Genomic DNA, 16,517 nt, shown 5'->3' on the forward strand with positions numbered 1-16,517 from the left:
CGCTTGAAATGTCATTAAACCACAACCATACAGTGACAACAACCTGCTCAAAAAGGAAAATCCAGATTGCCATCAGAAGGGATGCACAATACCTGGACAAGGTCCTTCCTTCCTACGAGCAAGGCCGAAGTGGCATTCTTCTGACATGTTTCTTGAATATCATTCACATTCAATCTGAAATTTAAAAAAAGAGTTAAGAAGTTTTTTTTTAGTCTAACTTCCTGAACCAATTACCCCCAGACTAACAGACAGACAAAAAGGTGCCTCTTCAGTTGTCACCCAAAATGTCTTATCTGTGTGGGCCTTCCGCTTCTCCCTTGCTACATGATATGGAGAAAAAGCTTACCTACAGCTCATATGAGGCCGTGGGTTCCCGCCTGGGGAAGGTGAAATTGCTCGCCTCTCTAAAGTCAGGACAGGAGGACAGCCTCAAATGTCAACTTGGCAACCAGCCCTTCTACGGATTTCCCCAGGCTTCAGGGTTGAATAAAAATGGATTTAAATACGTGTAACACTGAGGTGTCTAACACAAAGAGTGGTGTGCTGTGTATATGTTACAAAATAAACTTTTTGCTATGTATGCAGGTTCGAGAAAAAGAGTGGCCACAGGCCAGCCTCTGTATGCCTGCTACTAGCCTCCCAACTCTCTTCAAGCAAAATGGCTCTGCTTTTAACGGTTTTGCATACTGGCACAGAAAGCAGAATTCTGAGGCCGTTCCCAAGATTTCGGCCTCCTGCTCTACACATCTTCTATGATATCCCGTGCCTTTAATCGTGGGTGAGACCAGTGGATGTTGATGGGCGATGACACCCAAGATTAGGTTATTAATCAGTCCACTTTGAATGCGTCAAAAGGGAGATTATCTTAGGTGGGCCTGACCTAATCAGGTGAGACCTTAGAAAGAAGGTGAGGCGTCCTGTCCTGGTCTCAGAGAAGATGAAAACCATCAAGTTCTACGGCTTCAAGGAACTGAATTCTGCTAAACTCCTGAATGAACTTGGAAGAGGACTCTGAACATTGGATAAGACCACCACCTGGCCACCTCCAGATTTCAGCCTGGTGAGATCTGAGCAAGGACCTAGCTAGGCCATGCTCAGACTCCTGACCCATAGAAACTGAGACAATAAGTGTATGTTGTTTGAAGCCGCTAAGTTTCTGGTACCTCCTTATGCAGCAATAGAAAGCTGGTACACCGGTCTTCTGAAACCGCTTTTGAGGAAAGGGTTCCGATACTTAAAAACAAGCAAACGAACACAACTTTGATCGTGATGACTGTGATAAGCAGGGCGCACTTACATGTACAGTTCTCCCAGTGACTTGTGAACAGGAAGAAGGCACGCAGTGTCCTGGATGATAACCTTCCCCGCAGCCTTGATGGGTCGATTGCCGGAGTCCGATCCCTCACGCTTGCTTTTCCATCTCCGGGATTTCTGGGGGAGATGACGAGATATAACTAACAGGGACTTGGACGAATGGAAACCTACGGTTGCAGAGCACATCAGAGTTGGGTCATTGGTTATTTGCAGAGGCTTTGCATTACATCATGCCCACAATTATATGAATCAGCATCTGTAGGAAATAAAAGGATGGCAAAGGGCATTGAGCTCTTGGTCCAAAATCCTAACAGGAAAATAAGCACCCTACCGCAATGCTACATACATTCTGCAGGTGCCCAAAAACAGACGCCTTGAATTTAGAATTTAAAAAAACAACAAAAAAAACCCCAAAAAACAAGAAGAAGAAAGAAAGAAAGAAAGAAAGAAAGAAAGAACGAACGAACAGCAGGTAAATAAGTTAGTAAAGACCACAAAAATGTGGGGGAAGAGCAACTTTCAAGGTTGGGATCAGCCTTAGATTCAAAGTTCTTGCTTGAAACTAACCAAAGGTTTTCTTCTTCTCAGACAGCTTTAACAGGATTTGCTGAGAATTTAATTCACACACAGCGGTGTGGGCTCTGCAAACCTTAATCTGTGGCAGGCAGACAGAGAAACATAGCAGCTCAAGAGAATTACCAGGTTTTTCCTAGCAGATTTGAATTATTTCTAAAAGTGATCATTTTAGAATGTCAAAAATAGCTGAGCAGAGGGACCTGGGTAATGGATGTGGATGATCATGAGCAACTGTCCTGTCTCCCCAGAGCCTCACCTACAAAGGAGCCTGTATGTGGGAAACGAGAGATGTCCTGGAAAAGGAGAATTATCAGTGTAGCCTCATCTGGTACATTCAAAATGACAACCAGCCAAGGGAGCAATATTCTATCTCATTTTATTGCTGAAGTTAAAAAAGGGGGCCACCAGAGTGACTCAACTCAGGGGGGAAGTGACATACTTATTAATTAAAGTTGCTAGCGAAAGAGTCTGCAAACTGGAGTCAGAAAACCAAGGTGTGCTGGTCTTATTACGGCACGGCTGGCTCACCGTGACCCTGGCTGAGCTACTCACTGGCTGTGAGTTTAGTCTCATGTCGCTCTCTGTGCTCACTGGTAACTGTCTTAGGATGAGCTCCGTTCCAATCTTGCAAGATTAATAAGGGCACAATGAAAAGGTGAGAGTGCGAACTGAAAACGTGCAATTAAAAAATACGCAACGATTATGAACGTCTATAAGCCCACGGGAATTTAGATTAAATCATTACTTAGATTACTCACAAATAATTCATTTTCCACAAGTGATTTTTATACAATCACTCTTCCATTCCTTAGTCACGGTCTGCATTTAGTTGCTTCTGACCAGTGATGTCCCCTCTAATCCCCAAAGGTGCCCAATGCAGGTAACTTCCTATTGGCTCAGTAAGTGTATGGAACCTCTTAGATCCAGGGCACCTGGACTTGGTTCACGGCAGGTAAACGAAGTTTAGCTGAAGTCTCTGAATTATTTATCATAATTTGTAGATATATATTGCTACATTATCAATTTGGGACCTTAAGCCATTTGATCGTTGGAAGTAATTTAGTTACCACGTGTTCTTTATTCGTACACATTGCTATTTACCCATACATCAGGAAGCCTCATCGATTACTGCATAGCAGCCCTTCAGTTCTCTACCAGCCCTGGCTATTTTCTAAAGAATTATGTATATATTCATGAAAACACTAGTCTTTTAGCCACAAATAACATGATGTGGATGCAAGTAAGGGGAGAAGGTGCTAAAGAGCAAACAACCTGTCAGCATGGGCTGGAGGCAGGCAATGTTAACTGACACAAGACGGAGGTCGTCACACATGCATGAGATACTTCGATGTGACCGGTTTTAGGCAGGGCAGTTTCGTGTACATCTACAGGGCAGTGACGGGAACAGCACAGTGCGGTTAACTGAACAGGGAGGGTGTAAGTACACAGACTTTTTCATCCAGGTTTCCAGGAGTTTAAAAATCCCAGGAAACAACACCCGAGTAGGTCTCCCATAATTGGTCATCTCAGATGAGACTTAGGGGACTGGGTTGAAAAAGTAGGAAAGAAATAAAAGAAAAGACCTACAGTAAGAAGATTCCACCTGGAATGGAATATGATCCACCTCACGGGTTTTCTGGGTTGGGTGGGAGGCTTCTCAAATACTGTTCCAGGCAGACACTCTGGCTCCTTATTACAAAGAGAAAACGAGCAGCACTTGGACAGTTGAGCTCTTCAATGTAGCTCCATTTAACTCAACAGTGGAAATAAAAGGAGGCCTCACGAGGGATGGGGTCTACTAGCTCTCAGACCATACTGCAAACCTCAATTTCTGGCCTTTTGAAGCGAACCTAATGAAAGCAAAATACTAAGGTCCGTGTGCCCAAACTGGTTCCTCTGCATGCAGACTAGCTCATTTAAACATGTTTTTCCTCGCGGACTTGAGTTATTTCTGAAAGCGATCACTTTGGAATGTCAAGAATAAATACTTGAGCACAGGGACCCGGATAATGGACGTGGAAAATCATGAGCAAGTGTCCTATTTTCCCCACAGCCTTAACTCCAAACGGCTGTGGAGCAGCCAGGACACGGGCAGTGAGAGATGCCCTTGACACAGTCCAAGCGTGTAAATGTTTGACACAGGATTGAAAGATGTGTCTGTCATTACGAACATCAGCTGCTGCTTTGGGCCGTTCACCCTCCGCGAGTGTGGGCGTCACACGGCTCTCCGGCAGAGCGGGCGTTGCCTCCACCTCACAAACGAGGATGTGAGGCCATGCAGAGCTGGGATTTGAACACAGGCTGTCAGGCTGCTAAGCCCATACCTGTTAACTCGTTTTTGAGCGCAGGATTTCAGATTAAAAAAGAAAAAAAAAAAAAGGCCTAAGCCGAAGCTACCTGTTAATACGTAAGCAGTGTGGTCCATTTTTAAATGGAATCACTTCTGCATGTGAGGAGATCAACAACTGACTGCAGTGAGGCCTCCCTGACACACCAGCCTCTACGATTACTTCTCATTTCACTTCTCCGCCAAGTACCACGAGCACGTTCCGCTGAGCCAGAGCAGCACGTTGAACACTGGCCGAGACACGCGGCGGCCAAAGCTACTGGCTTCACGTGGAGCACACCAGGCTCGGGCCCAGATGCTGTATTTCAGGCCAGGCTCCAGAGCCGCAGCCTCAGTCTGTTTAGTCTCCTTTTGGGATGCGTTAAAGGGCGGGCACGTTCAGAGAGAAGAGAAGTGAGTCCAAAGAGATGCTTTGCCCCTGCCCGTCTGCGGTCCCTGGTTATGGAGACTGGCGGAAACCAACCCATGGGAGTCATCAAAAAGTACTGGGAGAAAAGGAAAAGACAGTGGTCTTGGACCACTTGCTGCCATTATCCTTCACTGAATGATAGAAATCACAGTCTGTATTTCCTGGAACTTCCTTGTCAACTTCTGGAGACACCAGGCTTCTAGGTGTTTCTCTGATGTAGAGATGACGTTTTGTGGAAACTCACGAAGCTGCCTTTGAGCCTGTAACAGAAGGAGGTTCGCGACCACTGGATCTCCCTCACCAGAGCTGCCACCAAGAATCAAACTGTAAGGCAATTGTGGGACAGCGCTACTCAGTCATTGAATCCAGCAAGGAATAACTGCAAAACATTATCGAAATCTATAAGGGGTCAGAAAAGTTTTGTGTTTTCTATTTATTGGTTGGTGGTTTTTAGGTATGAACTATTTCCCCTTCAGCCTAGAGGGTCCCTCGGTACTCAGTCTAGTGGCCAAATATTCTGGGGATGCAATTATAACAAGGCTGCCTAAACGAAGACATGCTCAGTCTCAAATAAGAGGTTGGGCTACGCATCCTTGCTGCTTCCTAACGAGCACGGACAACTTTCCTGCAGCAAGAAAGGGTTCCCATCCCAACTACTCCTCCCCGAGACTTCTTCTTCCCTTCCATCTTGCTGGCGATTTTAGGAATCTCTCGTCTGTGCAACTGTCAGCTGATGACACACGAGGCTGACATGGGGCTGAACTTTCCAGGGGAGGGGAGGGCACTTTGGCACGAAAGCCCCTTAAGCCTCCTGCGCTGCCGCAGTCCCACTCTGACGGGCTTACATCTGGATACTTTTCTGTGCAAGGATCGGTACCTGTGGGAGGCCAAGGGCCCCGCACTTCTCTTAGGTCTTCTCAATGCCCCATCAGTAGAAAATGCCCCCTTCCCCACAGATTTCATAAGCAGGGATTGAGGGAAGAGAGACACAACAAGACAGACAATTATCACATGATGAGCACCGGGATGCTCCTCTGAACATACCAAGAAGGCGTTCATGGGATCATAGGAAAGAGGACAGGGAGGAAAGGACCGGGGGAGGGGGAGGCATTGGTGCGAATAGCACTGAATGACAACCAATATAGCCAGCTTGCGACTGTACCACCAGTGTTACTGCTACAACCGGAGGCGACATCAATGCCAATAAATGGGTTAAATGTAAAAACAGCCCAAGAATAAGCCACCAACTGCTTCGCAGCAACCCCACCAACAATGCATAATCAGCAGAGTGGGCAGTGAGTCAAAATGAGTTCCTATTTCAATAGCAGCAGGAGCAGAGACTTCTGGAAAATCAGTGGAAATTCCACAGTCGGGTTGGCTGGGACAGGCTTTTGGAGGAAAGGTGGCCACGTTGGCGGCTCCGCCTCCAAGTTGTCGGCAGCAGTGGCACCTGAGAATCAGGGCTCCTGATTTCAACTGGTTTTGATATGAAAAGGCTATAGGACTGTTCCCCTAAATATTTTGTAGACCCAGTGAAATTTACACAAAAGCCACAAGGCTGCCCTACACAGCCTGAGGCCACCTTGGCACTACTGAAACATGGAGGGGGTGGGAGAGGAAGACAGAAGAGGGGGATGGCCAATAGGAATGAGTAAGAAGGAAAGAAAAGGAAGAGAGATGTCCACAGCAGAGGTTTTGGTGCAATGCAAAATACTGATGGTAAGGAAAAAATTTGTTCCAGAGAGTTCCCGAAGGATTAAAAACTAGCTTATGCATCATGCCAATGAAGCAGGTGAGCACTTCCCTCTTTGAACTAGACTAAGACGATAAAAACAGAGAGACAAAATGGTGGAAGCCTCTTATATCTTCCTCTGCTTCACCCCATGCCAAAGGTAGGCTTTTGAAAGCTCCAGGAAATTATACAAATACTCCAAATGAAATCAGGTGAGCTAAAGGCTTACAGATGGGGTTCTTTCCAAGAAACCCAGTGTTTGGCTTCATTTTCAAAGAAGTCCATTCACAATCCTTAATGATACCAGTACTCATCCATTTGAAACTGGATGAAAAAAAGAGGAAGCCCTCGGCACTTGACTCCCAAGAGTGAAAAATTTATTGTGCTGGTCCTGAAAACCAGCCAGCCTGTCATTCAGGTTCCTCAAAGCCAGGCAGGTGGCATTTTATTCTTGGGCCTTTGGGCAGACAGGATTAGTCAAGGAGAGCATTTGCACAGCGCACAGTACCGGGAAGTCGTTAATTGCTTGTATGGACCAACGTCGCCGGGCAGAGCGAGGAGACATCTGTGCGTGAAAACGTTACACCCAGGAGGAGGGAAGAAAAACACCAAGAAAATTAAAAGGGAAAAATATAGAATAAAATGAAAGCTTCCCACATATTTGATGGATTAAAAGGTACCACAATATACTGCAAAATCAGGTTTGCATGACTAAAAATCTGAACCTAACCACAGCAATATTTGGAGATTCCCTCACCTCCCTCCAGACCCACTGCACTCCAAACCCAGCTTCAATGTCATAATTCTTTGGTTCCAAACACATTTCAAGATATTCAGGAGGCTGGCATCAATACAGCTCTGACAAGGTCAAGGTTTATAGTACTCTCATGAGGATTAAGATCGTAGGGCAAGCAGAGAAATAGGTAGAGGGTCTACTCTCCCCACCAAGAGCATACATTTGTGCGAGAAGATTCTCATTCCTAAAAATGAAGAAGTTCGTTGGTAGACTAACACCAAATTGTTTCTGATGTGTGGTTGGGGTGGGTGGGGCCAATGGGGGAAATTGGAAGCCTTGACCTTGGGGTTGCAGGACTATTTTCGGAGTGATACCATGGGGAGGCAAGAGCCCATGAGAAATGAAGGGAATGAGGGAGCAAAGCTGAAAAGCTGCTGTCCCGGGGGCACGTGCTAACAACATGCGCATCAGTGTGAAACTGGGGCTGAAAAGCACTGTTTATGGGAAATCAGAAATTATCCTATTAACTTCAAGACCTCCTCAGTTATTTACACTAGAGCTATTTTAGTAACATAAACTGAAGCATGGGTGGAGGTTGCAAAATGTAAAAATGTTTATAGGCCAATGCCTAATGTTTATCCCAAGTTCTAGGTCTTCTGAATTGCCCTAGGAATAAACAATATTTCACCAACTATTAATAGGTGGTCCAGTTACCAAATGAACGTTAGCATCTCTCTGGACTTTCTAACTTCCTATGAAATTTGATAGTTGTTGCTGGGTTTTTTTTAGGTCTCTCACATTTTAAAATATTTAGGAGAGAACCTTGGAATTTCATCTGGAGAACATTTGGGTGAATATGATAATATGACCTAAGTAGGGCAGGTTAAAAACACACCAAAAAACAAGAGAAATGAACAGAAAATCCCCAAAGACTCCATAAAGATTCTTATAATCTCCAAAATACTCTATAATTCCTACACTGCTATACTTTAACATGGTCATATTTTTTTCCTTTATTCTTACTCATTTATAGACCTCAGGGGTAGAGATCTAAAAGAGAATAAAAATATGTAGGAGAAAAATTGGGGCTGAAAATAAAGACTTCAGCACAGAGAAATTTAGTGATCTGGAATCATTTCGAGAACAAAAGTAATAAAAGTGGTATTATTTGACATGTCAAACTAGATACCTGAGGATAAGAAAATACTCCTTGAGGGATAAAACCATATTGACCTCTAACAGGAAGGAAGATGGCCTATATAAGATATCATGGCCGGGTTGCCGTATTTCATTTCCCTAACTCCCCCACCCCGCCCTCTGCCCCGTGTAAATGGGATGAACGTGAACAAGGTTTAAGGAGAGATGAATTTATTTCAGATTCATCACAAAATGACTCACTCACTTAACTACTTTATACAGCTGAACCACATGAAACTTTTTTTTGAGATTAAAAATGGTCAAATATCAGTAATTTCATAGGATGTCACCTAATGACTACTATCTATCTGTCACCCACTGAAATGTGCCTCCCTCCCCCAGGGCTTCTAGAGTTCTTATAATGTTCTACTTCTTGGCCTGGGTGTTGTTAGTTCACTGAGTTACTGCTAATGATTTGTGAACTGTTCTGTACGTATATTATACAGAAATACAAAAGTTTCAAATAAAATTATAATAAAAGTGTCTGCTCCCCTTTTATGTGGTCACTATCTCAAATAAAACTTAAAGACCATTTGCTATACTAGGTCATCCTAAGGGACTATAAGAGCCCATTTTCTGTGGAGAAGCTGTACACCGGGAATCATCCCAAAATGAAGGATCACAGTCCTCACCCTCCTCCCCAGCAGATCCTACCTGATACAAGGGAATTATCTATGTGCCTTTGGTCCCTCTTTGTGATTGTGGTATTTATAGTAAAAGAGGCCAGACCGTGAAAAACATGGGCGTAAGGCTTTACAAATGTTTTTGCATTAGGAGAGGCCCCATGGCGGAAATGGAGTTATTTTGACTAGACGTGGCCTTTTTGCACTATCAGGGTCAAAAGTGCTAGTCAACCTACTTTCCCAATCCAAACCCAAGCATGAGTAACACATGACATGATTCAAAGGAGGACTGAGAACTCTCTTGGACTAAGAGATCTCCTCAAATGGGCCCTCACACTCAAGAAAATTCCCCCATTTACCCAACCAGGAGTCTGTTTGGCTATTATGTCAATAAAATGCCCTAGTTCTGACCATCTAGCCAGCTGACTGCTAGCTTGCTTGGAGGGAGTGGGAGGGAAATCCTAAAAATTTTGAATGTAAAGGACTTATGGGGATATATGTGTTCTGAGACAGTCAGCAACGGCCAGAGGGGCACAGTTCCATCAGAGATGTGAAGAAGGGGACTACGGAAAGGCAACAAAAATATCACTGTCCCCATTCAAATGAGTGGTTTTGTCCAAGGTCGGCCTATCTCAAGCATCAGCTCCTGCCGCTCGCTCATTTCAGTCACATACAAACTCTAAGACTAAACAAAGTCAGAGGTGGACAACTATCAGTGTGAACCAAGGTTAGACAATACAATGCAATTGAGGTGAAGACACCTCTAACACTTGCTGGAAATTGGGTTTTTATTTAAAATAATTCAATTTTTTAAAAAACACATTTCAATTAGAGTCAATCCATCATTTAGCCGGGGACAACAAAGAATTCCTAAGGACCGAGCTCTGCTTAAAACATCATTTCAGTTAAAAGCCAGTTTAAACCAGCCTCTCAATCTGACAACACAGGAAGAGTTCTTAGAAGCATTCCTACGCTCTGCCAACATTCTCTACACTGTCGTCACCAAAGGCTTCTGCTTCTGACAGCTTAATAGCTACATTAGGAATGATGAGTTCCTTAAGAACTCAGGAACACAGGACAGGCTCAGGTGATTTTGTATAAACTGACCATTCAGATGGGCATTTCAGTGGAGATTTAGTAAAAGCCTAAGATCTCTTAGAGATCAACTTTAACTTTTCACCACTATGAACTTCTAAATATATCGAGATCCCAAGCCTTCAGAAGCATCCCTAAATTTGTTGACAAACATCAGAATATGAAGGAAGATCTGTAGCTAAATTATGCTACCTGAAACAAGGGGAATCAAGCTTCGTAAATGGGGGTAACAAGCATAGGGTTAAATGGGGAGCGAAGAATATGGATTCTAAGAACCAACCCATCCCTCCACACACACAATTCACAGTAGTTAAAACCAACTGAAAGGAACGAAGCAAAGGTCTTTCTTGAACCAACTAATTTTGAAAGAGACTATAGGGGCATCGCTAACTTAGCTGCTGTGCAGAGTAGGCAGAGAGACAAAGAACGAAAATCTAGAAGGAATGAGAATCAGAGGCCATGCCTCTCCTGCTTACCCGCTCCTTGTAGTAGAAGGAGCTGATGGAGACCTGCTCTTTCTCACTTCGAGTGGGGCTCCCACTGTATAAACGAAGGTTCCCAGGGGCCTCTGTGCGGATCTTCATTGGCGCAATCAAGCCAGTATGATAAGCAGACAAGGCTGACAGAGACCTGTAGTTGAAAACAGAATTATCCATACTGGCTTCAGTCTTTCCTTATTTCCAAATACTGTTGCTCCTAAGCACATGATGAAACCAAGAGGAAAAGATGGGTAAAACGGGAAAAAAAGGAAACTCAACAAAAAGAACAAAACACGGCTTTTGTCTGCAAAAGCGGAGAATACTTCTAAGACTGTATACATAGAAAATCAAAGGAATCTACAAACTATGAGAATGAACAAGTGAATTTAGATACAAGGCCAATCGATAAAAATCTGCATTTCTATACATTAGAAACAAACATTTAGAAATATCTTAAAATTTTCATTTACGATAGCATCAAATACCTAGAAATGAACTTAATTTAAAAATGTGCGTTGAAAACACAAAATATTGCTGAGAAATCAGAGAAGTATCATGTTAGTGGATGAGAAGTTTCCATATTACTGTCAAGATGTCAGTTTTCTCCAAACTGATCCGTAGAGTTGACACATTTCCAATCAAAATATGAAGAGAATTTTTGTGTAGAAACCAATTAGCCATGTCATGTTTTTACAGGAATGCAAAAGACCTAGCCAATAGCCAACATGATCCTGAGTAAGAGTAATAAAACTGGAGGACTTACTAGCAGATTTGAAGACTTACAAAATAAAAGCAACATTAAGAGTATAGTGTTGGCATAAATTATGGAAAGAGCCTAAATGTCCATCAACTGATGAATGGATAAAGAAATTGTGGTTTATATACACAATGGAATACTACGTGGCAATGAGAAAAAATGAAATATGGCCTTTTGTAGCAACGTGGATGGAACTGGAGAGTGTGATGCTAAGTGAAATAAGCCATACAGAGAAAGACAGATACCATATGGTTTCACTCTTATGTGGATCCTGAGAAACGTAACAGAAACCCATGGGGGAGGGGAAGGAAAAAAAAAAAAAAAAGAGGTTAGAGTGGGAGAGAGCCAAAGCATAAGAGACTGTTAAAAACTGAGAACAAACTGAGGGTTGATGGGGGGTGGGAGGGAGGGCAGGGTGGGTGATGGGTATTGAGGAGGGCACCTTTTGGGATGAGCACTGGGTGTTGTATGGAAACCAATTTGACAGTAAATTTCATATATTAAAAAATAAATTAAAAAAAAAAAAGAAAAAAAAAAAAGAGTATAGTGTTGGCATAAAGAGAAACCAATAGAGCAAAGGAAAAAAGTAGACTCTAGAAATAGACCCACAACCATATTCAATTGATTTTCAACAATGGTATCAATGCAATTTTTTTTTTAATCAATGCAAATTCAATGAGGAAAGTCAAAATTTTTCCATGAATGGTGCTGGAACAATAACTATATAGCTCTACTGAAAAAAGCAAACTTTGACCCCTACCTCACATCATACACACAAAAAATTAATTTGAGATTGACTACAGACCTTAAAGAAGGACTCTAAAACTATAAACTTTTAAAAGAGAAGAATATTTTTGTAACCTTGGGTTAGGCAAAGATTTTTTTTCTAGAACACAAAAGCACTAAACATAAAATTTTTAAAGTGATAGATTGGATTTTATCAAAATTAAAAACTTGTATTTATCAAAAATCATTATGGAGAAAGACAAACCACAGATTAAGAGAAAATCTATCTGGACTTCCAGCAAACGATTTAGAACCAGAATAAAGAACTGACACAAATAAATAATAAGAAACCTAGTCCTAAAGAAATGGGCAAAATACTTGAACAGGCACATCACAAAAGAATATACCCAAATGATCAATGAGCACACAAAAGCTGCCCAACATCACCAGTCATCACCACAATGAGATACCACATACCCATCACAATGACTAAAGTTGAAAAGATTGAAAATATCAAATTTTGGAAAGAATGTGGAGCAACTATAATTCTGAAACGTTGCCGGTAAGAGTGTTAAATGACACAACCACTGGGGATAGACTTTTTGGCAATGCTAAAAAAAAAAAAAAAAAAAAAAAATCAAACATACACCTAACCTATAACCCAGGGATTCTGCCCCTTGGGTAGAGAAGTTAATATACATGTCCATAAAAAGACTTCTGTGTGTAGGTCTACTCATGATAGCCCCAAACTAGAAATAATTCAAATATCCCTCAAGAAGAGAATGATAAATTGTATTATTTTCATACAATGGAACATCGATATATGCAACTCTGTGGATCAATTTCAAAAACATAAGAGACTCTTAAATATGGAGAACAAACAGAGGGTTACTGGAGGGGTTGTGGGAGGGGGGAATGGGCAAGGGGCATTAAGGAATCTACTCCTGAAATCACTATTGCACTATATGCTAACTAATTTGGATGTTCCACTATATGCTAACTAATTTGCATGTTCCACTATACGCTAATTTGGATGTAAATTTCAAAAATAAAATTAAAAACAAAAAACAAAAAAACATTAAGTTAGCAAAACAGGTGAGACACAAAACAGCACATGCTGCCTGATGTGTTACTTAGACGAAGCTCAAGCACAGGCAAAACCACAACTACAATGATGGAAGTCGGAAGACTGGTTTCCTCCGGGTGTAAACAGAGAAAACTCCTGTTCTCTATGTTGATCTGGGTGTTGGTCATCAAGGTATACACTTCACATCTGTGTACTGTAAATGAGACCTCACTGAAACACTGTTAGTGTGCAAACCGTTCTAATAGGAACACTCTTCCCTCTTATCCAAAGTCCAGATACACATATTCTTGTTTCCCTCTGAGAGCAGGTGCTTGTTTTCTAGTCCAACCTTTCGAAAATGGAACCCAAGTAATACATGGGGTCTCTGACACTTAACTCCCCAGGCCTGTGCAGTCAAGGTCTCATCTGCTCAGGTGACTGCAGAGATTGGCAGACTCCCGGGACAGCAGTGGTGCCTCCTCATGCACTCAGTTCAATCTTCTTTCTTTCCTGGAAGTATGCTAATTATATTTCATCCAATACATCCAGGTGTTCGCAATGGGAGGACTTTCATGTTATCCTAGACACCGCACTGCAGGGGCAGAAGTCCCTCGTACGCACCTTATAATTTTTAAGTTTAAAAAACCAGTGGTATGGGAGAGGTTGTGCATGTGTGGGGACGGGTGTATATGAGGACCCTCTGTACCCTCCACCCAATTTTACTACATACTTAAAACTGCTCTAAAACATGAAGTTTATTAATTAAGGGAAAAAAAAAAACCTTTATGATGTGATCCAGCAGTTCTGCTCATAGGTATATACTGGAGAAAAATGAAAAGCTGTGTCCACACAAAAACTTGTACATGAATGCACAAAACAGCATTATTTGTAATAGCCAAAAAATGCAAATAACCCCAATGTCCACAGACTGATAAAGAAATAAATAAAATGTGGCATATGTATATGACAGAATATTATCTGGCAATAAAAACGAAGTCCTGGGGCGCCTGGGTGGCTCAATCGGTTGAGTATCTGACTCTTGATTTTGGCTCAGGGCATGATCTCACGGTTTGTGAGATTAAGCCCCCTGTTGGGCTCTGAGCTGAGTGTGGAAGCCTGCTTAAGATTCTCTCTCTCTCTTCTTCTCTCTCTCTCTCTCTCTCCCTCCCTCTGTACCTCTCCTCTGCTCACACGTTTCTCTCTAGAATAAAATTAAAAAAACAAAAAAAGAACTACTGACCATGCTACAATATGTATGAGCCGTGAAAACATTACACTAAGCAAGGGGCGCCTGGGTGGCTCAGTCAGTTGAGCATCTGATGTTAGCTCATGTCATGATCTCATGGTTCGCGAGTTTGAGCCCTGCGTCGGGCTCTGTGCTGACAGCTCAGAGCCTAGAGCCTGCTTTGAGTTCTGGATCTCCCTCTCTCTCTGCCATCCCCTGCTCACACTCTGTCTCTCCCTCTGTCTGAAAAATAAATAAACATTTTTTAAAAGTTAAAAAAAACATTACACTAAGTGAAAGAAGCCAGTCACAAAGGGCCACATAATTATATGATTCTTTTTCTATAAAATGCCCAGAATAGGCAAAATGATTGACAGAAAGTACATCAGTGTTTGCCCAGTACTGGAAGAAAGGGGGACTTGGGAGTGTTGACACCTAGGGGATGCAGTTTCTTTTGAGGGTAATTAAAAATGTTCTAGAACTGACTATAGTGATGGCTGCACATGATCTGTGAATACACAACAAGCCACTGAATTATATACTTTAAATGGGTCAACTGTATACTATGTGAATTATATTTGAGTAAAACAGTGAAAACTTAAACAAACAGTAGTAATGGGAAACACAGAGCCACACGCCAGGCTGTATTCTAAATGCTTCCCAGGGATTAACTCATCGATTCTTCCCAGCAACCCAAGTATGTAGGTGCCACTACCATCCCCAACTTATTGGTGAGGAAACTCAAGGACGGTTTAGATAACTTGCCTAAGGTCACAGAACAGCGGGGCCAAGACTTGGACCCGGTGGTTTGGCTCCGGAGTCCACATTCCCATTTGCTACCTTAGATCGCCTCTTAAAAACAAAACAAAGCAAACAAAAAATGGACACACAGAAAGATAACGGAGACCAGACAGGAAGCATGTTAAACTGCTAACGATGACTCCCCATGGAAAAGAACAGCTTTCAAATCTTAATTGAAAACTTCCATAATGTTGGAGTTTTTCCAACCACTGAATGTAGTTTATAAAAATTTCACATGTTTTGGTAATGTTAGAAGTGGGATACTAATGTTGTAGAACTAGAGATGACCTTTTTTTTGTTATGTTTCTATCGTTATTTAATGTTCAAATAATACTTTAGCAACAGGAGAAAAGAATTTGCCTTGTGTTGACAACAACTTGTATCAAACTTCTTCCAGTGGTCTGGTGGTAACCTGACAGTACATATCTCAGCTGAGTAGCAATTTAATGAACCTGATCTTTCTCCAATGAATCTTCTAATGGGTATTTACTGAAGAACTAACACACACTGTCCCAAGACCAACGCAGTGATAAACCCCGGATGTCTGCCCACTTATGGCTCCGTGAGTGCAGCTTACACCTGCATCTCCCAGGCTCACCTCGGAGTAGGTTCTGTCGGAGACACTGCTCGATGCATCGTCATAGGCCGCGTGAAATACACCAGATAGCCTGACAAAGGAGACACCACATGGGCACATCAAGGTCAACGAGTTGCACGCGGGAAATCCGAAGGCAGCACCGGTCAGTCCTCACTACAGCCACACTTTAACAAGGACAAAGGTCAGAATCTCTAGGATCCAGGAAGGATGGGATGTGTTTGGGGTAGAAAAAAGCTTCTCAGGTACTTTCTACTTCTTTGCTAGGGGACCTGTCCTACGTTGAGAATCAGGGATCGTCAGAATGAAAAAATTAAAACTGCAATTCTGTTGAGTATTCTCAGGATATGTCCACAGAAGCCAATTCAGCATCATACCATTTAACACTCTCGCAATCTTTTGAGTTACCAGGAAACAACGACAAATTTTCTGGTTTGTCTGAGATTTCTTTATAGACTATAGGACAGTCTCAGCTTCTCACTCTCACAATCTACAGTCAGAGAACCAAAAGAAAGACAAACCTGCTCCACAGAACCTGGCCCCCGAGGTCCTAGGGAAGGGAATGTTGGCATCTTGGTATGACCCATAGGCAGTGGTCACCCGGGCAAACGTTGGTAAGGGCGGAGTGACGGAGTTTGGGAGTGCAAAGGGGTTGCTGGAAGTGCTGTCTTCTTGGTTCTGAAATTTAAAAATTAACAGACTAGGGGCACCTGGGTGGCTCAGTCGTTTAAGCGTCTGACTCTTGGTTCCGGCTCAGGTCATGATCTCACACTTGGGGAGTTCAAGTCCCACATCAGAGTGTGGAGACTGCTTGGGATTCTCTCTCTCCCCCTCTCTCT

The 16,517-nt window shown here is 42.6% G+C and overlaps 1 protein-coding gene across 5 annotated transcripts in view; it reads right to left on the reverse strand.

Annotated features, from left to right (window-relative positions):
- Positions 1–16,517, reverse strand: part of WDR59 (WD repeat domain 59) — an 85,782-nt gene that overhangs the window by 14,301 nt on the left and 54,964 nt on the right. For 3 of the 5 annotated variants that reach the window (XM_019413180.2, XM_019413184.2, XM_019413183.2), the window contains exons 16-21: positions 16,200–16,356; positions 15,682–15,751; positions 10,506–10,659; positions 6,887–6,943; positions 1,298–1,431; positions 93–174 (exon numbers count right to left, since the gene is read on the reverse strand). In XM_019413180.2, the coding sequence (XP_019268725.1) occupies positions 93–174; positions 1,298–1,431; positions 6,887–6,943; positions 10,506–10,659; positions 15,682–15,751; positions 16,200–16,356 (654 nt within the window). Of the gene's footprint in view, positions 1–92; positions 175–1,297; positions 1,432–6,886; positions 6,944–10,505; positions 10,660–14,669; positions 15,135–15,681; positions 15,752–16,199; positions 16,357–16,517 lie in introns of those variants that run through there. The other 2 variants (XM_019413181.2, XM_019413185.2) reach the window with 2 other exon arrangements.

This window comes from Panthera pardus, unplaced genomic scaffold, assembly GCF_024362965.1.
Source record: "Panthera pardus isolate Hobbes unplaced genomic scaffold, ASM2436296v1 HiC_scaffold_19, whole genome shotgun sequence".
NCBI classification, from domain to species: Eukaryota; Metazoa; Chordata; class Mammalia; order Carnivora; family Felidae; genus Panthera; species Panthera pardus.